Source organism: Thalia democratica, chromosome 7 (genome assembly GCF_965202585.1).
Source record: "Thalia democratica chromosome 7, ktThaDemo2.hap1.1, whole genome shotgun sequence".
In the NCBI taxonomy this organism is placed as follows: Eukaryota; Metazoa; Chordata; class Thaliacea; order Salpida; family Salpidae; genus Thalia; species Thalia democratica.
This window is the reverse complement of record NC_139171.1, coordinates 50,318,744-50,338,495: the sequence shown is the minus strand read 5'-3', so window position 1 is coordinate 50,338,495 and position 19,752 is coordinate 50,318,744. Positions and strand designations below refer to the sequence as shown.

The 19,752-nt window shown below is 25.9% G+C and overlaps 1 protein-coding gene across 2 annotated transcripts; it reads left to right on the top strand.

The window, feature by feature from the left end:
• Positions 1-403: 403 nt before the first annotated feature.
• LOC145840323 (TGF-beta receptor type-1-like) lies at positions 404-19,326 on the top strand. Of its 2 annotated transcripts, none has more exons than XM_082947544.1 (11): positions 404-550; positions 3,908-4,097; positions 4,551-4,586; positions 7,669-7,830; positions 8,086-8,182; positions 8,531-8,691; positions 11,790-11,957; positions 15,336-15,492; positions 16,161-16,285; positions 16,532-16,662; positions 17,901-19,326. In XM_082947544.1, the coding sequence occupies exons 1-11, from the start codon at positions 419-421 to the stop codon at positions 18,024-18,026; spliced, it is 1,485 nt and encodes a 494-aa protein (XP_082803670.1). In that variant the 5' UTR covers positions 404-418; the 3' UTR covers positions 18,027-19,326. The 2 variants fall into 2 exon arrangements, with proteins under 2 accessions (XP_082803670.1, XP_082803669.1); XM_082947543.1 differs by having other exon boundaries at positions 3,908-4,136.
• The last annotated feature ends 426 nt before the right edge of the window (positions 19,327-19,752 follow it).

Here is a 19,752-nt window from a genome sequence, read left to right as displayed (position 1 = left end):
TTGTGGGGAATATAGTAAAAACATCTGTTTTTTTTTCTTCAATATTAATCATTATGAAAAATTTGTTGCCTCTTAGTATACAATTTATGATTTCATTGTACAATGGAGTTACTTATATTTTTACTATAAGTTATATAAAAACAAATATAACATTTGTCATGCAGTCAAAAAATTAAGCAGTTTTTGTATATTTTTATAAAACTTGTTTATTATAAATCACAACAAAATGTTAGGCATATACAATTATCAACTTTAGTTTTTGATTAAGCTATATGTTTGTTTATTTAGTAATAGCGTGTAACAATTTTATTAGTAAACAAACTATTTATTTTATTTTGTTTTAAACAAGAAGAAAGGATGCATAGATTAAGTAGTTAGTAAAATTTGCTTGTACTACAGGTTAACAAAATACAAAAGTATGATCAAGTGTTATTGTGGCACTTTGTCACAAAATAAACAGTTTTTATTTGATAATTGTCAAAAAGAAGAAAGTGGAAGTTACTGTTACACAAATCACACCTGTTACTGGAGATTTCAAGGATCTACTCTAGTAAGTGTTTGAAATTAAATATTTTGATATATGAATATGCAAAAATGTTCTGTTTTTGTACTTAAATAACCAAAAAATAACCAAATTTATTTCTTACTGCATATAAAACAATGAAGATAAACTGCTTATAAAACAAAGCAAAGTTTTTATATTTAAAGTTTTTCAACTCAAAGTTCTTAAAAACTTTTTGGTTAACTAATCTTTTCTTTTTGAAAAATGAGTTGTTAAATAATTAGGTATCCAACTTAGCAAAATTGCCAAATAAATTTAGGTTCATTAGTGTATTTGAAAAAATCAGTACCACAATAGATATTTTCTTACACTAATTTTTAGAATTTCTTAAAAAAGTATTTAAGTTTTAATCTAATTAAAAAAGGTATCTTTAACAAAATATGTCATTACTAGTTTTTTGTAAACTGTATGATGATCATTATTTCTCTAGTATGCGCATATAAAAGTTAAGTGATAGATGTAGTTTTTAACAGAGAGTTTAGTATATAAATAAATGGTAAGCTGAGATTACTATCTTAAGTTAACTTATAATCAATTAATCTAACTTTCTGAGGTAACCTAAAAAGATTTTTCTTTTTTCATGTTTGCAAATAATATTTGCTTATTTATATTTACTTTTTTGGACTTAAGAAGTATTCAGAAAAAAAATTAATAGAGTATTTAAAATAAAAAAGTTTTTGTTCTTGTTATCATTCATTGTTATTATTTTATTTTTTTTTGTTAATTTTTCATTAAGTGCATAGTGTATAAACGTTACAGTACTTAATTTCTATATTATTATTTATAAAAGTTAAATTGGGTTTATGGTCAAATTCACTTTTTTATAAATTAATAAAAAATTTATAATGTTTTTTTGATTATTTATTCAAATATTAACTTCTTTAACTATTTCAATCAATTAAAAAAAAAGTTAATTTTTTTGTATAAAATACTGATAATACTCAACGTAAAAGTATTTCAGCTTTTTCCAATTTTACTTTATTTAAAAAATTGTGACCTATTTTTCAACTATTTTCATGTCTGCTATTAGTATAGTTTTTTTCTCATTTTATAAATTAATTTTTCAAGTCTAGTAATGTAATTTACTATTAATGTTTATTCTTTTAAGTTTTAGGATTAGACTGTACTTTTTTTTTTATTAGACAAGTTTTTGAGTACATTATGAATAAAGCTTTCTTAAGTAAACACATAACTTAGTAAATTTAGTTTAATTTTCTTTTCCCTTCTTTCATTTTATTGATTGTTTTATTTCTTAAAGATTAAAAGTTCAGATTAAAAGAAAAAATTATTGTGTAAGAAATTGTTAAAGCATGTAGTGTGTGACTCAATAACCAAAAGTTTTTTTCGTACACCAGGTCCTTAGACAAAACTTTTTGAGCCCTAAACGTATGAATAATATATAATATTTTTTGATTCAAATTTAAAAATTTACTCAGTTTTTAAAACAAAAGTATAGTCAAAACAAAGTTTTTTTTTTTGTTGTGATTATGCATTTATTCAATCAGAAGATACTCTGCGTTTCCCAATTGAGATCTTCAGTTATAAAACTTCCAATTCAAATAGAAATTCTATTTTAAAAAGAAGCTGTAACTGACAATTCTAATAGGGACTTATTGATTAATTTTTTTTTCTCCTTTAGATGCAGTCAATTCTTAATGTTTTTTATAAATCAAAAATAATGTATATGATTGGTAATTTAAAACATTTAAATTAACTAAGCAAACTTTTTTATAAATTCTAATATTTCAACTACTAAATTTTCTTGGAGACATGCTAAACCAAGATTTTAAATCTTATTAAACTAGTATGTTTTTTAGAAATTTATATATATGTTGTTTTTTATGCAACGTTGGGCATCAAAACCTGTGCCACTAAACAGGACACACAAAATAAAAAAATAAAAATCACTTCGAAAATTAAAAACGCAAATAAGCATAAACTAATATAAGTTTACAAAGAACTAAAATAAATTAGTTTAAACTTTTGTATTTTAAATATAAAACAATAATTTAATACACAAAAAAATAATTTTAAAGTAAATACATAATAATATAAAAAAGTGCAACTATAAAATAATGATTTTCTAGAAGCATAGTAAATAAAAATAAATAAAAAAAAGGAAATAAATAATCTGTAGGGGTGAGGAGTCAGAAAACAAAAATAATTAATACTATATATTAAAAATATATTTTTAATTTAGTTATAACAGCCATTTAATGGTTGTGGGGTCTAAAAAGTTGGCTTGTTATGGTATGTATTAATATTTTGTATCAAAATTTAGTGGAATTTTTTAAATGTTAGATTGTGATAATAATTTAAATATATACCTTGTTACAAACAAATATAAGTCTATGTCTTTTATCTATACTACAAAAAACTACCACTTAAAACAAGAAGTAGCAATTTTATACAAACTTATCAAACTTCCTCTTAGATTAAATCGTTAAACTTTATGTTTTTAAAATGTACTAAAGTTTCTATTTTATAACACTTAAATCAATTTTTAAGCTTTAAAATGTTTTTAACTATTTTTTGGAATTATGATAATCCTTGTTTAGTTATTGTATTAAACAATACATTTTAAACATTTTCAATCACTCAAAATAAAAAACTATGAATAAATAGTATAATTTTAACACTGACCTGTCTGTAAAAGGTCCAAGTTTTTTTTTATACTAACTTTTGCTCTCAAATTAAAAGTAAGAACACAAGTTTTTAGTTATTTTTACTGTATACAAAGTTGTGTTAAAATTATTATTAATACACTGTCAAAGTTTTAATCAATTATTAAAAAAAAAAAAGAGAACTATTGGTCAATAAAATGTATCTGGTAGCTATAATTAAACTGTAAGTATTATGATAAACTTGCAGAATAAATAAGGGTGCTTAATATATTTTTTGAAACTAAATTTAATAGTTTTTGTAAACAGTTAGGATCGCTAAAAACCTGGAATCCTGGAAACCTGAAGTTTGACAATTTAGGCAAAAAACAAAACTGGAAAACTTGGAATTTTAAACAATTTTTACAAGTTTGTATAACAAAATTTTGATAAATACAAAAAATCTATTATAAGAATTGAAAAAAGTTGTATCACATTTAAAGTGGTTTACAGTATTTTTTCAATGCTGTTATACTTTTTAAAACATTTTTTCTATCTTTAGTTACTTTTATACAAAAAATTGTACTAAAAATCTAGTTTTTTAAAAGCCTGGATGAAATCTAGAACACCTGAAAGAAATTTACAAAAGTCCTTTGGCAAGTTTTTAAATAACTTTTTTACATTGTGTATAACATTGTATTGTGTATAACATATATATATATTATAATTGATTTTGTCATCACAGGAACAGGAGGAGGAAGAGGACTGGGGATGCACCGAAAGCGAGATCGACCACAGGAGGTGCAACAAGGTGGGCGTGCGCGAGTACAACCACAACCTGGTGCACGAGTGCTGCACGGAGGAGCTGTGCAACGTGGTGCCCAGCGACAAGGAACTCCTCAGGACGGATTTGTGCCACCACCAGATTAATAACGGTCACGACCCTGAGCTTTATCCTTACTGTGATGTTAAAGGCTTGTGCCAAAATATAGTACTTTTGTAAAAATATAGTACTTTTAATTTTTGTAGCCGTTAGATTATAAAAAAACGGGAATTTAATAACTTCTAAAAAAATGTATACTTTTTAAAAATATTTAAAAAGATTAATTTTATTTTGTCAGTTCACTCCTATTTAAGCTATAGTATAAATTGAAATCTAGAACTTGTAAGTAAGCAGTAAATATGTTTCATTATTTTAAAGTAATAACTTTTCCGACCAAATCGTAGTCATATTACAGCAACAAACCAGTTAAATATATTTTAAAAGCATTAGAGTATGATATGAATTGTAAATTAGTCTTTCTTATTACACGGTTGATAATTTTTATCAACAATATTGTTTTTTGATTTTGTATTTATAATTTAGTAAATTTATAAATATTTTTTAGGTATTTCTGGAAGCTCACTACAATCAATTATAATTGGTTGGTTTAGCTTTTTTTTTCTTATTAGTATAGATATTTTATTGAAACTTATGTATTGACTTTGCCTAATCATATAAAACATGTGTGATGATTTTTTTACTAATAAATGTGAAATGCGTAACATAATGCTTATAAAATTCTTAACTTTAGCTATATTTTTACCTTGCATATTAAGTTTGATATCCATATTGTATTGAGCGTTACTCTATTTTAAACTAAAAAAACCTATTAAGATTAATTATATAATTTAATTTTATTACTCATCAATACTATTCTTTTTTGAATTAACTTTAAATTTTAATTAATTTTATATTATTTTTAAATGTAACAAAACAGTTTACATGATAAAATGTGTGTGAGTTTTAATATTTAAGAATATCAAAAGCAATATGACATCAGTTTTAAATTTTAAAACAAGCCAAATATTTATGCTTAATTTTTTTATCAATTACTATCTATTAAAAGCACTAGATAAAAATTGTAACTAATAAAAAAGTTTAATACTACTAACAATCAATGAAAAAGTACTAGTAAATATATTTTTTGAGTTCGTGGCCTTTAAATATAAATATCGACTGCATAAAAACTTACTTTTGTTTGTTTTTGTTTGTTTATTAGCTAATGTTAAACTTACTATTTATTTGCTGCTTTATTGCATTTTTATTTGTATTACAACTAAACTAAGAGTAAAAAATTAATGCTACCATTTTAAGTTTATGTGGTAACAAACTAAAAAAGGTACTTTAAATTTTATATGTTGTTGAAAATATAGCTTTCCTAAACATATAAATTTAAAACAGAATATTTAAAATGTTGATTTAGTTTAAAAATTTAAAAATAAATACTTTTTATTAGTGTGGTTAAAACGTTATATGCTTTTTATGAAATAAATTAGAGACTAATTTAAAAATGAAGCAAATAAGTTTTATATGTTTAGTAATAAACTTTTCAGGTTAAAAGAAAATATATTAAAATTATTAGGTTTTTCATACTTATCTGTTTAGTTTATGAGAAGTATTTCTTGAATTATAATCTAAATTTTTAATTGTAATTAAAAAAAATTCTTAGGGTCAGGGTCAGCAAACTCCAGCCCACAAAACAAAAATCTGCGGCCTGCGATGTACCTTTTAACCATATATGTATTTTTTTTAAACAATAAAAAACATTGTTGTAAAAACCTAGACTTCAGTTCTTAACTTAACAACTACTAATTTTTAATGCTCTATTGATTCTCTTTTTTTTTTTACTTAGTTATTTCTTAAATAATTTTAAATTATTGCGGCCCCTTGAAATTTTTTTTATTCAAAGTTCAGCTCCCAAACAACTTTTTTTTTTAATTGGCCCACGACTTATAAAAGACTGCCGACCCCTGGTATAAAAATAGCTTTTATGTTAGCTTTGTATTTCGTAAAATTGATGTTTTTTTTATGTGATATAGATTTTTTATAACGTATCACAGGGTTCGTGCGCGTCAGGGTAAGTCAGGCAAAATCAGTATTTTTGAAAAAAGTTGGAAAACGTCAGGCTTAATCAGTTTTTTATTTAAAAACTTGAGAATCTCAGTTTTTCTCAGTTCAAATGCTTGAAAATTTTTGATTAAAAAAAATTGAGAAATCTTTTTAAGATCAAATTGAGATGTGAATTTGTTTCTAAATAAAGATTTAGTTATTGAATTCAAAATCAGTCAGTTTTTGTAAAAATAAATGCTTAAAACGTTTTGTTGAATCTCTGAAAAAAATTTAATAACATTCAATATTTTGTTTTGAGTAGATTATATACGTCATATTTATGAAAATTCTTAAAAAATATTTAGTTTAGTTCAACAACTTAGCTGCTTGTTTGAATTTGTTTACATCAGCTATGTTTTTCAGAGCTTAGTTGGTTAAACTGTTTTAATTTCTAATTTAAAAGCTATATACCAAATACTTTTTAGATTAAAATTCTTAGCAGTTTATTCATGTATTTTACTTTTTGTTTAAAGTTATTAGAGATATTCACAACACTAAAACTTAGCTTTAAGATATAATTACTAAGTTTTGTGGGAGTACAAATTTTAGGTACAATTCATTTTTCTATACAAGAACAAAATGTTTAAGGTTTTTTTTTTTTAATTTAAGTGTAAGCTTTTCAAATTTGATATGACATCAACAATCACTATATTTATTTAGAGTTTAGGATTCAAATTATGTATCAATTTTAAGTACTAGCCAAATTACTATAATAAATATTTTTTTACTTATTTTAATACTCCTGTAAGCATTTCATTTTAAATCACGTTGTTTTATTATAAATAGTCTGTTTATAATGTTTTTACTTAGTGCTTAATTAAATTGAAAAATTGTGTTGAGTAATATATAATAAATTTTTACACTAGTAATAGATTAGGTATAACACGTATTTTAAAACTTATCACTGAATTTGTTATGTTAAGGGCATAGGGGAGGGGGTCAATCACCTTTTTCACAATTTAGTCTTATTCTATTGAGTTGTAACTAAGCTATGAGTTGCTTTCAGCAGATTTTTAAAGCTCAAAATATTTTTGAGATAAAGCTGGTTGAAGTCGGAGACTACAATAGTACTAATCAAGACCCCCCAATACCTAAAATGACTTTTAAAGGGGATTTTCCTTACTTTGAAAAAATGTCAGGCTAAATTGGTCTCAGTCAGGCTAAACGAAAAAAATTTCGTGCACGAACCCTGGTATCATTGGTGATTGGCAAATGATTAAGATACTACTTTTGGTTGTGTACTAAAAACTGACTAAGAATAACTCAAGTGCAAAATAAGTATCAGATGAAAATATATAAAACTTAAGTATAACATAATATTTAACTACTTTTTTTTCCTACTTGCCAATTACACATGTGTAAGTAAGCAATTGTATTTAACACTGTCGTATCTGTCGGCTATTTTGAAAAGTTAACTTCACTTTTTTGCGGCTGTGTTGTAAAAACTGCTTTAAAACAACTAAGATGTGAAATCAGATGAAGAGGCTTTAGTACCAATTGTTAGCATTTAAAACTTACACTCAACGTGCTTTCATCATTTTTTCAAATTAACTTCACACATGTGATTATCACAGGTGCGTCCGTCGGCTTCTTTGTGGTTATTGTGATGCTTGTATTAGCGTTCGTGTTCTACAAGCGCAAGAGGAGGAGGAAGAGGAAGATGCCACACTCGGACGTGTCCTCGGAGCTGCACCCCAACTCCGACAACGACGACGACACCGACAAAAAGTGCCCTGGTAATTGTTTGCATGTAGAATGTTAAGATTGGTATAATGTTTTTGATTTATCGCTTGTTAATTGTGGTTGAAGTTTATTTTTTTATCAAAATGTAAATACTCTTTTAAACAGTAACTTACTTGAGTATTATAGTTAAGATCCTGAAATTAATCTTTATATATAGTTTTAAAAACGAATTTACTTTTTTAATTTTAAAAGATATAATTTTTGTTTACAAAATCAAAACAGTTTACAATTTGTATATAATTTTTCAGAATGGTCAACAAGCGGATCAGGTTCGGGACTTCCCCTACTTGTAAACCGTACTGTTTCCCGCCAAATAAAAATTGACAATCAAATTGGTAAAGGAAGGTTGGTTTATTGAAACTCGAACAAAAAAAAACAACATTAATGTCAAATAATAATAATGTTTAAATAAAAAAACAAACATTTACTACATAAGTTTTAAACGTTTTTAAAATTAAATAGATGCCGGAAACGTTTTATAAGGTATCAAATAAAAACACGTAATCCCATAGTTAGTAAAAATCCACAAAACACTTTCTTTAGTTGAACGTTTTATTGTTATTACAGCTTACGAACCTGATTAGAAGCTAAGCTTTTAAAAACTAACAACCCAATCATTGTATTGAAAAAAAACCGTGTTCTTTTTACAACTGCGTATACATCTAATGTGATACAAACTAAACTATCGTCTAGGCACGGGGAAGTGTTCAAGGGGTTGTGGAGGGGGGAGTTCGTTGCGGTGAAGAAGTTTTCAACCAGAGACGAGAGAAGCTGGTTCCGCGAGGCTGAAATTTACCAGACCGTCATGCTCAGGCACGAGAACATACTGGGGTTCATCGCGTGCGACAATAAAGGTTCGGTTTATTTTATATTAACTGTTGTACACGAGCAGTACGTAAGGTAATGCAGATAATAAAGGCTTGCTGAGTAACAAACAGTGAGTGGTGTTAGGAACAGAGTATATAGGTTTAAGGAAATAAAAATATTTACGGGTATGCTGAAAAGCTTGGATTCATCGCGTGCAATAATAAAGGTTTTGGATGAAAATTTATTGTGATTGAGTGTGTGATTAACAAATAAACCAGTGTGGTTTGCGGTTTAGGAAAACATTGAGTATTGTTTAAGGCAGAGTATGTAAGTTCAAGCGGAAAAAAGTAAAGTTTGTAAAAATCTTCAAAAAATTAAGTCATATCATCCTTTTCAAAATTAGTACTTACATTTTGATGATTATGGTAAGAAATCTAAAGATTCTTGTTCATTAAAGTATAGAGTTTGAAAATTTTTTAAATCATGGAATCTTTTTTTTGGGTATTTGGATTTAAATTATTTGTGAATAGTATAATTATTTGATAATATTTACTTAAAAAAGTGTTGGTTTGTATAAGTAACAAATGATAATAAAAGTTTAAGAGCATGTAAGATAAAAAGAAAAAAAATTTAACACAGGCTACTTGAAAAAGTTTGTAGTCAAACTTTGTTTATTAAAATTCAGTATGTAGTATTTTTTTAGAATTATGCTTAAAGTTGTTTGTAATTTTGATATTCATTCAAGTACTTTTTATAAAAGATACCTAATAAAATTTGATAGCTTATGTTTTATAAACAGATAGTATTCGAATCGGCACTGTTTACAGTGTGGTTAGTACAATAAAACAGATTAATTTAAAAAAGTCTTTTGTGGCTCATATAATAAAAAAAAATGTCTGCGGTCCACCATAATTTTGGAACTTATACAAATATTTTACAGAAATTATAAAAAAAGTAGAAAATCTCTTTAGACGAAAAATTGTAGCTAAACTAACTTTCATTGTTGACTCACAATTAAATTAGTAGCACCTTTTAAGATGTTTTTTTTAATCTTAAGTTTGCTTGTTGTTTTTAAGCTATAAGATACGTCGCTGTTTATTATACTTATAATATTAATAAAACACAAAGTTCTGTAGTAAAATATCATAACTAAATTAATGGTGGTTAAATTTGAGGGATTACTGCAGGGCTCAGTTAATGAGGAACGAAACTGAGAAAAGTTATTTGAGTCTTTACTAAGAAAAATTATTTGCGTGTCAGATTAAAATAAAAGTTAAGTCAATGCTACAGTATTTAAAAAATTAATCCAAAAAAAATGTTAAAGCTAATTTGTGATGAGATCAACATAACTCGGCAGAACAGTTTACTCACAAAAAAAAAGCATATTTCTTAAATTCTGTTATAAAATAGCACATGTTTACTTTTGCTGACTGACCGGAGTTTGCTAACCACTGATTTTTAGTAGAACAGTAAGAACAATGGCTTTTCTTGAAATATTTAAAGTAAAACTTTTTCTGTAACTGGTTAAAATACAAAATAAGCAGGGACAACTACCGTATACATTTTAAAGCTATGTTTTACTAAAAGAATTTCATTAGTAAAAGATTTTAATCTCTTCACAGGAAAAGAGCCATATTTATAATAAGGATATAATAATATTTTTTTATTTACTGACATTTTTAGTAGGTTATTTAGTTATATATAGAAAATTATAACTTTAAAGCTTTGACTTATTTTTGTTCAAAGTACTTAACAACATTTTTAAACTTGAAAGCTCTGTTCTGAACAAAAGAAATTTGTTTTTCATTTAAGTTTGTGGTTTGAAAGAATGCATTCAAAACTTTGTTACTTTTTTCTGGAAGTTTCCTTAATAGTATTTTTTTAAATATAAAATGATTCTTTAGAAAACTTTTTTTTCCAAATCAGTAAAACCATGAGAAATAATAACTAGGTATTTGTTTTTGTTGTCTTTATAAAGACTCATGACATTAGAATTTGTCATACCACACAAAGTCGCAACTTCAGTTTTTTTTTCAAATTTACATAATATATCAGGTAATAACAGGCCAAATAAACTCGCAGATTTGTAAAATTTTAAAAGTTATGTTTCCTTGTTTAATATTTAGGAGTATAAAATTTAGATTTTATGTTAATACGAAGCTTATCGTTCTTGTTAAAATTTAAATTAAGTTTTGCATAACTGAAAAAGGGAGTATTTTTTGAGTTTATAAATTGGTCTCACTCTAGCTTTTTTTAGTTGAGCACTTACCATAATGGATAACTCAATCAATTTTGACATGTTTTCCAGTATAATTGCGTTTTTGCTTTTCACATTTTGTATATCACTAGATACGCATTGAAACACTATCAAAAATATTTTGGAGAATCTTTCTTATAATTGACCTTTCTTCAGGAAATTACCTTTGTTAATGAAAAGCTTGTCTTTTTGATATAAAGTTATTCAATTACTTTCTAAACAAAAAACTCACGTATAGTTTATTGAACGTGTCCCAAGTTTACCCTTTCAGAGTTAATGACGAAGTTGGTGTGACGTGAATTAGTTAAAAAGTCTGCTGCGTGTTTTAATCCGTCACGTTTGTCGTTAAATATCGCCAGACGCCATAAATCACGCTAGAAAGTTTTTCTTATCAAAAAAATGTATGAACGCGCGAGTCAGCAAGTTCAAGTGTCTGCAAGTTGTTGAAAACAAAACGTTTTTTATCTGTTGAACTTGAACACAAAACGTTCAACCTGACAACTTGTTTGTAAAATCCAACGTGTAACAACTTACAAGTGTTTTCTAGTTATTTAAAAATTCTTAAACTGCTTCTTTCTAAGTTTGTGTATATGACTTTACATAGTTTTATTCATTAACCTCAAAATATGTTATTTACCATTATTTGTATCTATAAAAATTAGCCTTTCAGCCAACGTTTTAGTTTTTAATATGTATATAAACTGATCGGGAAATTTTTGTTTCGCCAAATTCTTTGAAAAAATTGCTTAACATTATTTATATATTTTTTATAAATGTTCAAAAGTTAATAGTTTCCGTAATGTTTTTTAATGGATATCCGAACAAGTAATATATCAACTACTTTGCAAACTGTTATAGTATATTTTTTTAAATCTTTAATAAAAACAGACGTGGGAGTATGGACTGAATTGTGGCTTATTACCGAGTACCACAGCAGAGGCTCGCTGTTCGACGTTCTGCAGTCTGATTGGATAAGAACCGACCAGATGTTCGCTTTCGTCAGGTCCATCGCCAGCGGATTGGTCCACTTGCACATGGAAACTGTCGGCACGCTCGGTTGGTTTTTTTATGTTTTGTCTTTTCCTTTTAAAATTTTATTATAAAGTAATTGTCTAAATAAAACTTGAGAAAGTTCAACTTATTTCTACAGTCGAATTGGTTAGTTTTGTTTTGTTATCAATAAATTAAACAGAAACTTGAGGCATGGTTTATTCTAAAACATTTATTAAACAAACAAGTAAAATCGATCTCAGCTAACACTTGTCAACTATTTTTGTTAGCAACTAATTTTAAAATTAAATTTTGAGTAAGTAAAATAGTTAGAGATTTCATCAGAACATATTCAATCAATACTAATAAGCATAATTAAGCAAAATTAATTAGATATAGATTAAAAGTTTATAATTTAAATAGATTAATAAGTAATTTAACTAAGATAAGAAAACGTATAAATAAAAATACAAAACAAACAATAAATATAATAAAATAACAACAAACAACAATTATAACGACTTATAAAGATTAGATTTATAAACGTATTGTTGCTTACATAAATTTGGTTTAAACGTTTTTATAAATAAAGATTCTAAAACACTTATATGACAATCCTTACGTGCTTTACTTATAATTGAGAAATGACTTTCCCTATTTTTCTTTGCACAATCAGAATTGTTAAATAAGTGTTCGGCAATCGCCGATGATATATTAAGTGGTTTTTTCAAACCCGTGTCCATCCAACTTCTACGGGATTTTGAAAAATAGTAATTTTTCGTTATTTACATAGAAACAATCGGCACTTTCAGTTGGCTGTTTTTTATTTTTTCTATAGCTAGTTTTCAAGCTTCATATGTTTTGTCATTAGTATTAATTTTCCTTTGTCAGAAGATTCATACCTGAAATTTAAGAGTTTAGGAGAAAAAAACCTGGAATTTTAAACAAAATTTTTAAATCCCTGGCGAACATGTAGTTTTAAACAATGTTCACATGTAAAATTAAGGAAAATTGATTAAATACAAAAAATATATCATTTACCATTTTTTTTCTTGTACTATTTAAAATTTTATTATAAAACACATTTAAAGTAGTATAACAGTGACTTTTCAATATTTTTATACTATTTGAGACAGTTTTTTACTTTGAATTTAGTTTTATACTAAAAGCGTACAAAAAAAATCTTACTTTCAAAACCTGGAAGAAATTTAGAAAGCCTGGAAACATTTTTTTTTTTTTTTTTTGGGGTAAGCTTGTTTTATTTCTTATTAAAAGTTTGCATATTTATCCTTGTATTATGAAGTAGTGTTCAAAAAAGTTTGAATAACTCAAAGTTGTTTAAATCTAAACTGTTTATTTGTGCTTTTTAATTAATTAATATTTTTCCCTTTTCCCAATGTTCTTTATGTTGTGGTTTTATTGTCATAAGTAACTTGAGTGAGTTAGATTGATTTTTATGACTAAATATATAATTTTCTGTTGTACATACTTAATGAGTCTAAGAATTAAAGCAAACTTTTATAAAATAAATTTCTGAATTCTTTTGTAGGAGTTACTTAACGTAAAAGTATTTAGTGTATCTATAAAACTTGAAGTTTATCAAATTAAAAAACTTCACATAAACAAAGAAAGTATACAATAGTTCAATTTAGTTAAGTTTAACAGGTTATTTTTGATAGTTTATTGTTTTTTAAACTTTAATACAACCTTATTATTTGTTTGCTGTTTAAGCAACACTTGATTTGTATATTAAAAAATAACTTGTAAATAATAAATCTTAGGTACCCGTAAATGTTTTTGATAATATTTACTTCAAATTACTAACAGTCATTTAACACTATTTTTACGTAATATTTTATAGTTAAAAAAGTTATTCAAAGTTAAGTTATAAAGTTGAAAAACTTTACAAAAATGATTTGTTTTGAAAAAGTTTTTAATCAATTTAGTCTTGTTTCTGTCGCTTTGCTAAAACGACAGAATTCTCAGCACAGGAAACCATAGTTAACGCATCCAGACGATATGTGAATGAAGTTATTGTTACACGGTTTTCTCATAACGCTCACTTTACACTGCTTCAGTAAAAACCTTACTATATCTAGTAAAATTTTTAGATTTTACTAATATACGTATAAAAAAAAGTTTCAATTTTTTTTCTCTTATACTTTTAATTGTTCAAAGCACAGTTACATTCTTAAGATGACAACGGTTAAGTTGATGCATTGTTTTTGATTATGAAAAATGTATAAAATTTTAATTTGTACTCTACAACATTTTAAGTCTTTTTTGATTAGTACTTATCTGTATAAGGTCTTGTCCTTTTTAAGAATTTATTTTTATATGTTGTTCAAAAACACTTTATGTTATACCAACATTTCATTTTTATTTTGGAATTAGTTTTTTGTCACTTCGATGTTGTGTTTTTATCAAAATTAATTTATCGATTCATTTTCATAATTTACTTTACTTTATTGATCTTTTGCTTCCAAAAAACTTTTGACATTTATTTTGTTTTTTTTTTACGACGCAATTTTCAGTCTTGTTTTTGTTCTGCACATGTCTGACTTTTCATGATTAATTTTCACTCCTGTTTTTCAGCTTTGGTCTAATTGATTCGCATTTATCTTTTTTTTTAATTACTGTTTAGGTATAACCAGTGATTGCAATAGAAAGTAATTTATAAGGTTGTTTGTAATGTTTGTTTTAACTTAGACAACTAAAAAAAACTTAAAAATATATACATAACAGTTTTTAAGACTTGTGATGGTTTTTTTCACTTTGATTTCCAATAGTCTGTAATTTTTCATGCTATTTTATTTAAACAAAGTTTGTTTTAAATAAACTAATATGCATAATTTCTTTTCTACTGCAATCGATTACTGCATTCAAAATCAAATGTCATTTTGAATTACTATTTGTTGTCCAATTCCCTTGAGTTAATATTGATTTATAATGCTCGTAGTAATAACTATTAAACAAATTTTATAAATTTTAAAAATAAACACAAAAGCGATTAGCATTTAGTTCATTGTTTCACGTTCAAACAAACGAAGTTTAACTAATTTGGTCAATTAATATAAAAAATTCAAGTTATGTTCAGTATTTTTTTTGTTGAACAAAATTATAAACAATTCAAAAGCTAGACTAAATATTTTGAAAACAAGGCAACTATTGGTTTGAGCTCAGTTATAGATCATTTCAATAATTTTATGCCGTCCATAAACTACTTAAAAGCACAGTTACCAGATACCTATGAGCAAATTGCCACACAGTTACTAGACCGTATCATTTTAATTTAAACCAAACAAACATTTGTTCTGTATTTGGAGCTCAATATTTTTGGAATACAGGAAACGCTGCTTAAAATTATTACGCATAATTTAAATAAATATACTTTAACACTGTAACGTGATTTATCAGACACTCACCGCAACTTTTTCAATTCAGGTAAACCCCCCATCGCGCACCGGGACATCAAGACGAAAAACATCCTGGTGAAGCGGAACGGGGAGTGCTGCATCGCGGATCTCGGGCTGGCGGTCAGGCACGATTCCACCTCGGACACCATCGACATACCCATGAACAACAGGGTCGGCACTAAAAGGTTTGTGATTTTTTCTTAAGACTTTTTAAATATTTAAAATAGGATTTAAGTTGTTAAATATTAAATCATGTTTCGAACGTTTTAGCTTGAATGTTACATGTTTTTCTTTTGCTTGGTTTGTTAAGTTAGGCAAAAACTCTTTATAAGAGATAATATTTAATTTATTAAATGATATTTTGAAAGTTTGTTTACTAATTTGAAAACAGTAAAATATCTGAAGTGTATAGAACGTTTTAATTATATTTAAAAGAACATTTTTATAAAAAAAAATTTAAAAGTCTTTGATATATGACAATAAACTTTTATATGCATTAATTTATATTGTCTATAATTAAACATAACTGCCGGCTCGATGCTATACTTTTGTCGATATAAACTTTAATAAAATATTTTAATTGAAAAATACAACTGTCATGCTGTCATAAAAACACTGCTATTAAGGGACACGTTCAAAATCCACCCAGACAAACTCGAGAACCGCTTACCGACCGAGGGTAAGGGTTAGGGGTAACAGTGATAGTAAAATATAAATAAAAATATAAAATGCAAAAAAAAAATTAAAAGTTAATAAATAAAGAAAATATTAAGAAAAAATCTGGTGGATTTTGATAATATACCGCTATTAATGAATACAAAAGCTTTATGAATGAAACATTGTTTGCACACAGATACATGCCGCCAGAGGTGCTGGATGACACGCTGAATGAAAGACATTTTGACGCGTTCAAAAGAGCCGACGTCTACTCGCTCGGCTTGGTGTTCTGGGAGATTTGCAGAAGAGTTAAAATCGGAGGTTTTTTACACTGTTGTAGTTGATGTAGTTTCTTAATGAATACAATAAATTCCTTGATTGCAGCTTACTTTACTTGTCAAAAATATTTTTATACTTGTATTATTTTATGTGTGATGTAAATAATTTTTTATAGATTTATAATATTTTTTTAATGTAATAATGTTTATTTATTTATCTTTAATAAGTTGTAAAGATTTTATTATTATTTGAGGTTCTAGTTTGAAAAAGTTTATTTGTTTTTCACAGATACCGAAGCGCTTCCTTACAAGATGCCATTTGAAGACGACGTTCCTTCCGACCCTGAAATCGAGCAAATGCAAAATGTCGTGTGCAATTTGAAGCTGCGGCCCACCAATGAAGACTGGCCAAACCATGAAGTTTGTTTAATTTTTATTTGTTGCTATATTTTCTTAGTTTTTAGTTTAGAAAAAATAATATCACAAAAGTGATATTTTAGGAAGCTTTAAACATAGCTTGTTAATTAGTTTTTCAGTGAGCATACAAGTTGTAAATAAATTTTTATTTTAACATACTTTTTTATTTTTGTATAAACGTACAAAAGGCAGTCTTGTCATCGTTGATTTTCCAAAAAAATTTGGTAAGGCTTTCCAAAGAATTTGATAATTTAAATAAATATTTTTATTTCCTCTTTGTATTATTCTCATTGAATAAGGTACTTCAAGAAATCTTCAACTATGATGTCATACATATTTAAAAATACTTAAACTTTTGTTCAGTCTTAGCACGTTGAGCTGAAAAAGTACAAAAAAAGTTACTTTAAAAAACTAACTAGAACATTTTGATAGCATTAATTTGAAAAAAAAAAGTTTTTTCTTAAAAATAGTTCAGCTTTTTAATATCTAAACATTAACGCTTAATTTTAATAAAAATATAAGTTACCCACTTCAAAGTTGAGGTCAATAGTTAAAAAAACAAAGTTTTAATTTTTGAATTGTTTTGTTTACTTAAATACTTTTGAATTATCAATATTTTTTTTCGTATTTTATTTTAATAAAGCTTCAATTTTTTATTGATTTAAAACATCCAATTACTTTGAACTTTTTCTTTAGAACAAAGTAAAAACTTCTTTTCAATCTTATTACAATTATCAGTATTATCCATTCAATTATAAAGTATAAAGTACAGTTTTTAGTATTTTTTGTTTAATGTAGAAACTAGAACACAATTTTCAATCATGACAACTCGCAATGTGTCTTACATGTACCACAGTCACAATCATAATTTTAACATAAATTTGGCATTCATAAAATAGTCAAAACTTGAACGTGCATTTCATATTTAAAAACAACTCTTTCACTTAACACCAGAATCTCATTGGTAAAGTATTTCTGATATCGTTTTTGTACAATGCTAAAATCTTGAATATATTATTTGTAACAACTTTCCAATATTTTTCTTATCTGTTTGAGAGTCACATTGATAATTTGGACAGAAACCCGACTTGACATTTATACAATGTCTATCATGAAACACTTGAACATTGTTACTTATTTCTTTCGAAATAACTCACATGTTTCGCTTAACATGTGCCAGATTAATGCCAGTATTTTGGACACAATTGTTATATTTCATAAAAATTAATCACTTTTGACAGAAACTGGATGAAATGTGGAAACTGATCAACGAGTGTTGGTACCACAACGCCTGCGCCAGGCTGACCACGCTGAGAATAAAGAAAAACTTGTTCATCATCGAAGGCCTGGCCAACTGCGACGTTTAAATAGAATATAAAAATTTGGGTTAAAATCGGAAAGCATGCTAGAATTAAAATTTGAAGAAAAAGTCGTGAGAAATCAAAAGTCTTTTTGAACTTTTTAAGACAAAACAGGAGGAAATAATAAGTAAACGTGTGATAGATTATTAGTTTTTAAAATTTGTTCAGTTGAATGTGGATTACTGCATCGAAATGTAAGTTAAATAAAATAAGCAAGTTTTGATACATTTTGAAATTGTTTTTATTATGAATGTTCGGGTTTTTTGTATTCATGTTGTGAATATCAGGCACGAAAACCTCAATCAAGTTAAATAAGTGAATTTATATTTTGTATATAGTTGTGTCTTTATAATGAAAATTGAAAAGTAATTTTAAAACTGCGCGTAAGAAAATTGATCAGTCATTTTTTCTTGTACATCATTTGAAAGTTGCGAAATCTTTTTAAAGAATATTTAAAAAAATTGACCGTTTTTTGTAAACAAAAGTTTATTTGTTACGGTGATCAGATTTAAACTAGTTAAATGATTTATAGTGTTTTAACTCGCCTTAAGTTTTTTTTTGAAGTTTTTACTTAAACGTAAAATAATATCTTTTAAGCGTTTGAGAAACTTTTTAAACCAACAAATGGAGTCTAAACTGAAAAGTTATAGTAATTAAAGTTATTTTTTATCTTGCACCATTTTTTGTAAAATTTTGTATTCTTTAATCAACTTCTACGAACATTTTAATCAATGAAAAAAATCTTCTATAGTCTTCATTAATTTTGAAAAGTTACCAGTATAGTATGTCTTATGAAAATTATTAACTTCAGCTATAAGATCGTAAATTTTATTTTATAAACACGGTAAGTGAATTTAATAAAATCTACCTTTTTAATAAAGATTATTCAATCCCATTACCTTACTACTATCATGATAAAGCAACAGCTGCTTTTCATTCTATTTTACAGAAAATTATAAAAATAAACTGTCTGAATGTTAAATAGAATAATCTGTATAATAATGATATTTTTGGTTATTGCTTGAATGGTTGCTTTTATCAAATAGTTTTTCATCAGTAAATGTATATATTATTTTTTAGTGAAGCTAACACTATAACATATTGCTTGTTGTGAAATAAATATGCGTTTTTTTTTTACTTTTTGCAAGTTTATAAAACTTTTCTTTGTCATTTCCAAACCAATAAATTAATTCTGATAATGTTTTCTTGTTGCTGTAATTAAAATATGTCTTTAATTAACAAAAAAAAAACTATTAAGTTTATACATGTTTCAGTTTTGTGGTAGTACTTGCTTTGCACTCTAATTTTTTTAAAGATCAATAATTTTCATCAAACTTACTAAATTGGTTGATTTTTATTTTGGTAATAAACTTTATGGTTACAAACTAACTTGTTTTTTTAGTATTAAAATATCTAAATTTCAATAAAATAAGTGATTATAAGATTTGATTGTTCGTAAAACTAGTTATAATGTTGAGCTTAATTATCTTTTCTATACTCAAAACAAAGCGTAAAGCTGTTCGTTCTTAAAAGGAAACTTTTAAATAAAATTTTTGGCATCTAAGAATAACTTTGAACAAAAACTTAATCAGATTAAGTTGATAAGATTAAATTTTAGGTTTAATTTATCATAAACCTGTTGTTAACAAAAAGTAATCATATAAAATAAATTTATGGGAATATGCCTAAAATTGTTAACACCTTTATAATGTTCAGAAAATAAAAGGAACGT